At 45.3% G+C, this 10,715-nt stretch overlaps 1 protein-coding gene across 1 annotated transcript in view; it reads right to left on the bottom strand.

Annotated features, from left to right (window-relative positions):
- The window catches only part of ESYT3 (extended synaptotagmin-like protein 3), a 26,929-nt gene extending 22,320 nt beyond the window's left edge, over nt 1-4,609 (bottom strand). The window contains exons 1-3 of the mRNA XM_009996021.1: nt 4,574-4,609; nt 3,432-3,566; nt 2,839-2,915 (exon numbers count right to left, since the gene is read on the bottom strand). Coding sequence (XP_009994323.1) covers nt 2,839-2,915; nt 3,432-3,530 — 176 coding nt within the window. The 5' untranslated portion in view covers nt 3,531-3,566; nt 4,574-4,609. The remainder of the gene's footprint in view (nt 1-2,838; nt 2,916-3,431; nt 3,567-4,573) is intronic.
- Between the last annotated feature and the right edge of the window lie 6,106 nt (nt 4,610-10,715).

Raw genomic sequence — 10,715 nt, 5'->3', positions numbered from 1 at the left:
CTGGGAAGGGCCCTGCCACAGGCAGGGACACCTCCTACTAGACCATGTTGCTCCAAGTCCCATCCAGCCTGGCCTTGAACACTTCCAGGGATGGGGCATCCACAGCTTCCTGGGCAACCTGTTCCAGTGTCTCACCACCCTCATAGTGAAGAATTTCTTCCTAATATCTTTCATGTGGGACAGCCAAGACTGTCATAAGACAGTGTTGTACATAACCATTCCCAATGCTCTGATGCTATAGGCATGTAATGTTATTAACAGACTTAATTGAAGCAGCTTCTTAAGTTCCTTTTGGCAACCTCATGTGATACCAGATCTACTGTGTCACTGGCTCTGCTGACAGCGACTGCCCATACGAGCAAGGGACCTCTAAGTGCTGTATTTCACAGTTCCCAAGCAAATGATGCAATTTGTGATACTACATCACAGATTTAACACAGAGGAAAGGAAGCTTTTCTTCACATGGCACAGACCTGAACCACAGCATTCAGCCTTGCATCATGTTTTGGAGATCAGGAACACAAACAGATTAAACAGAACACTTGATGGACCATATGTCAACGAGTGACTACTAAAACCCCACAAATTATTCCATACAAACCACAAAGGAAGGCCAAGAGGCAAAGTGTTTTTTTCTACTCATGCCTTTTTCCTGTGCTTTTCCCTGGCCAACTCAGACTCTGGGCTTCAGAGGGTTAGTGGCCTCCTTGATAAAACTGGAGGGAAAAACTCCCCTGCTCTGTGCTGTGTGCAGGAGAGTGCCAGCCACAGGGTCATGATCATCTGGATTCCCCAGCAAAGGAACTCCCCCAAAATTACAGCTAGCAAGCACCAAGGCAAAGGAATCATCTTCATTACATGCCAGCATGCTAATCTTTTAATATCCACTGCAACATAGCTACAATTCTCTAAATCTAAACCCAAGAGAGGGAAGGCAGTCGCTGTTGTCTGGGCATTGCAAAGTGCACCACACAGGCATTCAGGGCACACCACTCTCTTCTCCAGAGCTGCGATCCCAGGACGCAGCTCCGTGGAGAGATCCCACCACTTAAACCTCACCACCATGCAGTAACCGAGAGGAGGAGCAGAGGGCAGCAGCCTCACGTTGGGGCAGCTCTAGTTCCTCTCCTCCAAGCAGCTCTTCCTCCAGCACCCGCTGCACTAGTGCAGACACTCACTGCTATTCATGTGGTTAAAGGAGCCCAGCCTGTAACAGGGGCTTGCCTCATTCCAGGAAAGTGGAAATCGCCCATTTCTTTCATTAAAGGGAGAGAAAAATAAAGTTCCTGTGGCAATTCAGAAAAAAAAGGCAGGTAAATAACACCACTGTTCTTATGTTTGCTTCTCCTCATTACTGGAAACAACACACTACCTCCTGCAGACACTGCACGATGCACAACACCCAGCTGAGATGCAGGAACTGATGTTAATGTATTAACATAAGAGAGGCTGAGTTATTAACACAGCTCAGAAGAGATCCCCACCAGAGATACAAAGTAGTCTGAACACTCCTATGTGAATACAGAAAATACTTAGGTTATCAGATGACAATTCAGGTTACATCATCATCCAGATGAGGAACAGAAGCATTTGGGCAGTTTGGAGATGCTGATAGGTCTGCCAGAGGGACAGGAATGAGGGGGTGGGGGAATCCCTCTGCAGAGGATTGTTAAAAGACAGTGAAAATGAGTATGTGGGAGAAGCAGCCTGGAGAATTAGTTTAACAGTGAAGAGCACTAACCTCCTGCAGAGCCTTAGAGGCATCAAAGCCTTCAATCTCAATGTCGAAAGCACAAATTATTTGCCAAAGGTCCTAAAACTGGTCTAGGCATTACAAAGAGCACTTCACTGGCAGCACTGAAGCACAACATGCTCTGGCTGAAAAACAAGCATGTCATTTTGCAGGGAGTGATGGTGGTCTGCCAGGGCTAGGGATGCTGCCATGCCATTCCCACATGAAGCAGCAGGCACAGTTCTGAGCATCTTTGTACTGTTGCCAAGACATCCTGTAATTTTACACTGCTTTTTCCTGGCACTATCATGAAGAAAAGCCATCTACATGAGGCAGGTCAATCACCCACTACATTTACAGAGCTACAGCAGCATGCAAGTGGTAATTCCTCCAGTAATCCCATTCTCCAGGCCAAACCAAAAGAGAATTTAGCTCTACAGTGGCTCTGATGTTAACAAAACACACAAGCTCATTCAAAACAGCCTGGGAGGTATAAAATGTTTTCTCTAATTCTGTTGTTGTTGATAACAAAGCTAGAGGCAGTCTTCTGCTCAGACAACAGCTGTAATAAAAACAAGCAAATGTGTTGGGTGGCACATGAAATAAATGGTGAGTAAAGCAAGGCGATTAATCCAGGGAAAGGCATTAAAAAATAAATAGTACAAGTAGTTCTGGAAGAACTGGGGAAGTTGGACTGAAGAGGAACCACAGTGGGCCAACAGACAAACCAAGTGCCTCCATGCCTGAGAGCTGTCTGAGCTGCCAGAGCAGGAAATGCAGTTCCACAACTTGGGTTCTTACTGCCATGACCAGCAAAGCCAAGGAACACATTCTTATACTCATGGTAGCAGTGATGTGCCAAAGCAGGTAACACCTAGACCTGTGCAGGTGACACTGATACAGCATCTCACCTCTCTAAATACTGAAGACATCCAGAAGGGGAACTGATTATCTCATATCACATTAAGCTGATAAAAGATAAGGACCTCTCTACCTCATGCTGATCTTAGTGGATGACATGTCCAGTTCAGCATGACAACTCACACACAGGGGTCAAATGGGCAGCTAGTCAAGACCCATCTACATAATCCATGATGCAATATTACCATATCTGAAGGTCTAGAATAACTTGTCTTCTGTTGATTTCTTTGGTGTAGGCTTTTATTCCATTGATTCTAGGGCACTGAAATAAAGACAAACAAGATACAGCATAGTTAGCATCTTTCAAGGTAAGCCCAAGTGAAAAGTCCTACTTACTTCAATCAATTTGAGTACAGAAGCATTCATTAAAGACTTTGCATAACTGCACGTGAAGAATGAGTAAACCACACATTTTTTTCCCTTAAAGAGGTAGTGTGAACAGTCTGGGCAGTCCTCAAATACAGGACTAGTTGCAAGTAGCCATGCCACAAGCTGTAGGAACCACTGCAAATTCCTGTTGCAAGGATGTAAAAGGAAGAAATGTTCTATGTTCAGTCTGTTGGGAAGGGATTTGTTGTGTGTGTCTCCTATATGATCTTTCCTTCACAGTGAAGATGCTCAAGTCAAAATGAGGAAGGAACAAAGGAGGTAGCAGTGTTGTACCAATACCATTCTGTTAAACACTCAGAGCTATTAAAAAGCTGAACATCAGACTCTCCTTGCATCTGAACTGAACAGAAAAGACTGAACTGCAAGCGCTGCAAAGGACTCACGTTACCTTCTCTCCAAAGTGGATCTTGGTAAAGGTGCACGTTTTCAGATGTACATTCTTTGCTCTGATTTTTGGTTCAAGAACTTCTTTAAATGTTTTTTCCATGATTGTCCCAAAGTATGGCCAAGCCTGTATAAGGACCTAAAGAACAGCAAAAACAGAAACACACCGAGGATTCTTTGTACAAGATACATTTTCTTGAGAAACAGGCACATGCATCACAGAACACCTGGCTATGAATGTCTGTCCTTTTAAAACACCAAGCCACATTTGTGCTCTTAAGTCATCCTTATGGAACAATCCATCACAGTTCCTCAGAGAAGGAATTTAGTTTAGTAACTGAATTGTAAGTTTTCACCATCATTCTGTTGACTGCTTCTAGCTACAGGGGTTGAGCCAGCAACAGTCAGGGCTAAAGAGTCTAAAGCACAATAGTCCCTAATTAGTATCATAGAATCATAGAACTATTCATGTTGGAAAAGACCCTTGGGATCACTGAGTCCAACCATCATCCCTACTCTACAAAGTTCTCCCCTAAACTACAAAAGTGTCCCTGGAGTTAGATTTATTCAGAGACGAGTGAGGTGAGTTTTTACATCAAAAAGAAAGTTGGCTAAAAATAAAAAAATTGTAGTTACTGGACGCTAATTTGGAAGTTCCACTGGTTTGTTTTGAATTCCAGAGTCCTGTTCCAGCAAGAGTTTCACTACACCTGCAGATGGGAGCATCTGACTCAAGAGCTCTCTGGGAACCTCTCTGGTAAGAGGAGATGCCACTACTTTTGCTAAAGTAACAATAACAATAACAACAATAATAATAGCAATGATAATAACAACAATAACAATAATGCATATGTGTATACAAAGATATTTACATCTATGTGTGTATGCATATACCCATACACATTGGGGTTTTTTTATCTCAGAATGAAGTGTTGTGGTCAAATTCATCAAACCTGTATCATCCAGGCACAAGTTTGTCTCTCACCAAAACCTCAGTGGCAACTTTATACATAAGTGGCTTCAAGACTTAAGTGCAGCCACTGATGTGATTGAGACATATTGTAGTGACTAGCTAACTTTCTCAGACTTGTGCTGTGATGCAGCTCAGAGCAGATGGCCTCAAAAGTGGAGTTCAGAGCTCCTCACCTTGTTCAGCCACTCCACTCGTTCAACATCAGGGAAGTGAACCTGGGTGCAAAGAAAAATAAAATGAGTGCCACATGCCCTCTGTTTCAGCACAGTGCAAGACATGCCAAAGATACCATGAGTGTGGAACAAGTTTTAGAGTGAGTTGAGATGTCTCTGCCCTCATATATACATCCTTTATAATGTACTACCTCCCTGAAAAATTTTAAAAGGCAAATAAAATTGTAAAAAAAGCCAGTAAAAGGCAAAAGAAGACACGTGCACTGATGTACCAGTATGCCTCTGGGCACATTTACATGACTAAAGCAGGTCTCATATCCTGTTCGTGATGTAAAGCAGCATTTCTCATACCTCTCTTGGTCATGCCTTAGGAAGCCACAAGAACCTGCTTCACTTCAACATCACGAGGTGTGCAGGACCTGTTCCCTGTACTGGCTCACCTCAACCAGGACACCACACTCTGGAAAACAAGAACCTGCTTGGGAAACTCAACGTATTGGTTGTGGCAGCGCTTCTCCACTAATACTAACACAGTGTCAACAGCTTCAGGGAAAAGTAGCACTGGAAGAGTTCAAGCCTATTAGCATCCCCTATCGTGTAACAGTTCAGTGTTTTCACCTTTCAGAGCTTTTTCAGGTGCTAAGGACAAATTAAAATGAAGTAGTCACTCATGCAGCATGTTTTCAAGTTGGAGGCATCAAATGCCAACCAGAAACGCACGTGTCCATTACAAAATCCTGCCAGTTCCCTGACATGACAACTTGTGTGATCACCATCAGCACAGTAGGATATGAGACAACTCTCAAGCAACTAACTCACCTCTCAGACCTCACCAAGAAGGTGGTGAGTAAAGAGCCTCAATCACCTTACTACAATCACCCACTTAAGTCCTACGAATGTGGTACTTCCAGCCAGTGCTACAATTGGGTAGCAGGTTATTGCAGAAGTGAAGGACAGTGCAGCTTCCCAGGGTGCACATTCAGGCCTTGCACAGCTCTACAAGAGCATCCAAGTACAAAGGGACTCCTTCCTCTATCATCTAGCCTGATAATAGTAATTGGGTAGAACAGCACATTACTTCCTTACACAAGAACTGTGAATGACACTCTTCAGTCATAGGCTGTTTAATTCAGTAGCTTTCAGAGAGGTGCTCAGAAGTGTTAGAATGGAATGGACAACAACTTGCCTGTTATTCCAGCTTTCAGATTCCACATGATATGATTTCAGATCCCATTTCTCTTGCTCAAATAATGCTTCAAATTATTTCCAGTTGTTATGTTAAAAAGAACCCAAAGTGGTATTACCATTTTCTTTATAAGCAATTTCTTTTGATGCTCTAAATAGCAACTTTTTCATTAAATAAGACAATGCAAGTTCACTGGAATGTCAGTTTACCCAGCTAGATTTGCATGATAAAGTGAGAATACAGCACCAGAAGGGACAATCAATATTGATAAACTGCTGCTGACATTTTACAGTATGGCAGATAATGTGAGCCAGGGGACCTTCCAGCCTTTCATCTTTCATGAAAAGGTTCTCTGCTGGGGCCCATAAATCCTGGGCAGCCTGCAGGCAGCTGGTCCTCAGCTCCACACAACTTCCAAGCACCAGTGCCTCACAGCATTTGTGCCACAGCTTCAGATCAGCCACTTAGCAGGGTAGAGCAGGGATGGAAGCAGCATGGCAAGCTGTCCTTCTGAAGACTTTACAGCAAGAAGAGGAATGTCACCTAAAAAGAAGGACAGACCAGGACTCAGGGCAACAATTAGGTCACCATATCCCAATGAGAAAGTCATAGACCATGTGTGAATTCCACCAAGATTAAGGGGAGAAAACTGTGGCACAACATAAAGCACTAAAGTTGGCTGGGATTGATATTCACTGGAGCCAAGGCTGACAGAAGTGTAACTGCAAGAGGCAAATAAGAAGCAAGCTGGTGGCTAAACAGAGTTGGAACAGCATGCAAGATCATCAGGAAACAGGCAAAAAAACATGACAAGGAGGCAGCAGCAAGACTTTCCTCAAGAAAAAGCAAAACTGAATTCACTATTTGAGCCACAGACACCCAGACAGCCCAGGGCAAACTTCAAAAGCAGCCACAATGAGTCAGTGTCATGGAGTTACACCTCAGATTGCTGTGACAGGCTTAGCAGTCACTTGTGGTACATTTCCATCCTGCTTGACACCCTATCATTCACATGTCTGCAACACAGCTCCTACCCAGACAATCTGTGCCTCAGTTTCCTTTGACTGATGGAAGAAATAGCAATGCTGTAGCTCAAAGGTACCAAAGACCACCAGGAGCTCGTTGGTGAACACAATGGGGCTCTCAGAGGCAAACACCACAGAAATTTGCAGAACAGAAAAACAGCTTTCTGCCTACTATGAAAGGCCACCGAATTTCATTGGGCTCCCAACACCAAAGGTCTGCTGCAATCAATGGCACAAATTCAATGAGCAGTTCCTGTAGAAGAAGCAGAGCTTGGTATCCAAGTGAAGCATCTAGAACTTCCACTGTCTGGTAAGACATAATTTCTGAGCAAAGCCTTTCCTTCTTACAGGGTATCCCCATAATGTATGTGTCCCACTAGCAGAAGATGAGTTCTGCTCTAGTTCAGGCCAGTGACACCACCAAGCTCTGTTCTTGACCCAACAGCTTACTCCAAGAACTTACCATGTCTTATGTTTTGGAAAAAAAAAAAAAAAAAGGTAAAATCTGCAGTTCCATACTTTTTAACCATATGCTCTGGACTTCAGAAGTACTTCTGACCTGTTACTGGGGAGGGCCCTGGAAGCAAGGTCTTGTCCTTACGTTTGTTACCAGTGCAGCACAGCCCAATATACTTCCTACAAAGCCCAGAAGCAGCCACCAAGTTAACATTATTCCAGAACAAGACTTAATCCTGTAGCCTTGGGCAAGTCACACTATCAAAATCAGTTTTCCCCATCTACAAAAGCAGGTATACCTCTTGCCAAGATTTTTGGAATGCTGCAAAAATTACTTAGCATGTGAAAAGAGCTTTGAAGATCAAAAACACCAGGTAAGGGCCAATTACTAGCAAGTAAAGAAAATACAGAAGTTTCTGCATGGCTCCACCTTGCCCTAGAGCAGGTCACACCAGTGATTGTGGCAACAGCAAAACCCATGTCTGACACACCAGTGCCATCCTGATCAAATGCAGCCCAAGAATCATCTATCCTTGGGGGTGGGTGGGTTGTTTGTTTGGGGCTCTGTTGGGGGCTTTTCGGCTTTTTTTTTTTGTTGCTTTTTTCAAGGGACAGATTTTTTTAGCTCCCTGTGCTGAGGCAAAAAAAAAAATAGTCCAGACAAGTCTTTTGCATGCATAAGGAATGAAGAGGCAAAAGGACTGCTCTGTACCCACTAACAGCAATTTCTCCTGGTAAAAGGAATTTAACATCAGGAAGAAACGCGGCACATGTGTACGTTCTCACCTGCAACCTGCTAACAGCTACACAAGGAACATGGAGGAACCATCACCACCCTCAGGAGCCAGAAGGACTCCTGAGGCACTGATTGGTTTTACAAGAAGTCAGACTGAAGCCTGCACTACAGGCTGAAGTCAAGATAGTGTCACCTCTCCAAGACCCAGACCTGATTCTGCTCAACACGAGATTTCCAGGCTGGTTTCGGAAGGAAGCACAGCCCACGTAAGGAATGCCTCTAGTCCAAACTCACTGGCTGGTTTCAGCCAAAAAACTGGTGCTGCAAAACAACCCTGCAAATTCCCTGAAACAGATGGTTAAGTAGATGAGGGAAACCCTCCCAGCCTCCCTCCTGAGGGAAAGGCTGCAATATGAATGCATCTCCCAACAACCAACACCAGGACTTTGAAGGAGCCACTGCATTGCTCTAAGGGAGAACGGTTTTTAACCAATTAGTGCAATCAGTGATTGGTCTCAACTCTTCACTGGACAACTCCTCCTCATTCTACCATAGGACACATGAGAAGACAAATGTTGAACAGTCCCCTAAGACACTGCCATTGCTTCACACCTCCAGAACCTTTCCTAGGATCACAACACTGCAAGTCCAACCCGTGCTCCCCCCAGCCTGAACTGTATTCCTGCTCCCACCTCTGCACGTCAGGAGAGAAGAATACAAGGGACATTTTTAGAGCTGTTTCAATTGGAGGCTTGTGAACACTAGAAGGCAAAAATGAAAGATAAAAAAAAGAGATGACACCCCAGAGAATAAACTGGACAGACAGCAGGTGAGAATCAGCCTCCAAGACTGGCACAGGGGAGAAGTAGAAGATCAAACTGAGGAATAGGATAGAAGGAAAATTAATACTTATATTTGATGTTTTTTATATCTTCTAAGTGTGGCACAAAACCAAACACCAACTTACAAAGAAAAAAAGTTACCAACACAGAAAGGGAAAGGAGAAGTGGTAATATGGATAAAAGCTGAAACTAAAAGCACACACTGCAGGTCCTCTATCCTTAGGTCGTACATTCTGCTTTCCAGCAGCCAGCACCAAGAACTCCTCAAGCCAGAAGCAAGGCCTCTGGAGAGAGTCTGACTCGGCCTTCTCTGTGAGCACATGCAAAGCAGCAGGCAACAGTGGTGAGGTCCCCCATCAGGAGGACCTCTTGAAGGAGGCTGATCAGCCCCAGCTCCATCAGCCTCTCCTCACTCCCCAGGTGCTCCAGCCCTGACCGCCTCAGTAGGTTCAGCTGGAGTCTCCCTCATTTATCAAAACCCCTCCTGTACCTGGGGGTCACAGCCCTGCCAGTGAGGAGAAGAGGGCAATGATAACCCCTTCCACTGACCACTTGCCCATTCACTCATGAAGCCCTGACACCTTCAACCACAAAACCTCAGAACTTCTGAGACCGTGTTTGTGTGGGTCGGGGCGGGGGGGCAATTCTGGTTCTTCAGTGATGAGTAAAGGACCCATTTTTCTCCTCACCTAGAATCAGGGTATTTGAGGATAAAGCACAGCACTATTCCCACAGCACCAGGGCAAGAGCAGACACCACCACACTCATTAATGCTCTGAGTTGTTCTCAATGCTCTGTCAACACAAACAAGCAGAACCTCATTCACAAACAGACTTCTGCACCCGGCAGGAGGGAACACGTGTGGGGAGCTGCACCAGCTCTGCTGGGAGACCCTGGCCTCACTCCTCAGAAGTGCCAACTGCCTTCGTTTCCCACAGTATTAAGGAAAGCCAAGTGCTGTAGGCTATATAAAACAGTTTGCTGACTACAAATGCCTCCATGCAACACTCCTTACAAATAGAGCTCTTCGATATTCCTTCTCTTACAAGAAAAGCATTTCCCTGACAGTCCCTGACATGTTTTTAAATGCTTAGCAAATGACAACGAAAAAAAAAAACCCAAACACGCCTCATGATATTTTCCCTTAGCCAACCAAGACTACCCAGCAAATAATCAAAGAGATAGAATAAAATGTGCAGATAGATTTTCAAGTTTCTTCACTTTAAAACCTAGAGTGGCTGGGAGCAAATGTGAAGGACTGTGAGGGGTAAATGTGAAGGACTACGAGGGGTAAATGTGAAGGACTGTGAGGGGTAAATGTGAAGGACTGTGAGGGGTAAATGTGAAGGACTACGAGGGGTTGGCTGCAGCTCCTTACAGTTTTTGGTCCCAGCAGGCTGACAATGCTGTAGCTGTGGATTTTTAATTTTTTTTTCCCCAAATGACAGTGAGGAGAAAGGGAGAAAAATCTTCTGGCTGAGAAGGTCTAAAATAAGTATCCTCCACACCGAAATACCTGCAGCAGCACATCTCTGACAGCAGCTTTCCCCGGGGACGCACCAGTCTATTTTACAAGCACACGAACAGCCCCGCGCACGCTTCCCGGACTGAAACAACTCACAGCTCGGTACTCACTTCACCGAGCAAGAGTTCGAAACCAAGAGGCGTTGCTGCCATCCCTGCCACCTCTCCCCTCCCGCCCTCACCGCTCCCCGCAGCACCCCGGCTCCATCCCCGCAGCACCCCGGCTCCATCCCCGCAGCACCCCGGCTCCATCCCCGCAGCACCCCGGCTCCATCCCCGCAGCACCCCGGCTCCATCCCCGCAGCACCCCGGCTCCATCCCCGCAGCACCCCGGCTCCATCCCCGCAGCATCCCGGCTCCATCCCCGCAGCAG

The sequence above is a fragment of the Chaetura pelagica genome, unplaced genomic scaffold (genome assembly GCF_000747805.2).
Source record: "Chaetura pelagica isolate M959 unplaced genomic scaffold, ChaPel_1.0 scaffold3, whole genome shotgun sequence".
NCBI lineage: Eukaryota > Metazoa > Chordata > Aves > Apodiformes > Apodidae > Chaetura > Chaetura pelagica.
The sequence above is the reverse complement of the archived record's forward strand: the minus strand, read 5'-3'. Positions and strand labels throughout refer to the sequence as shown.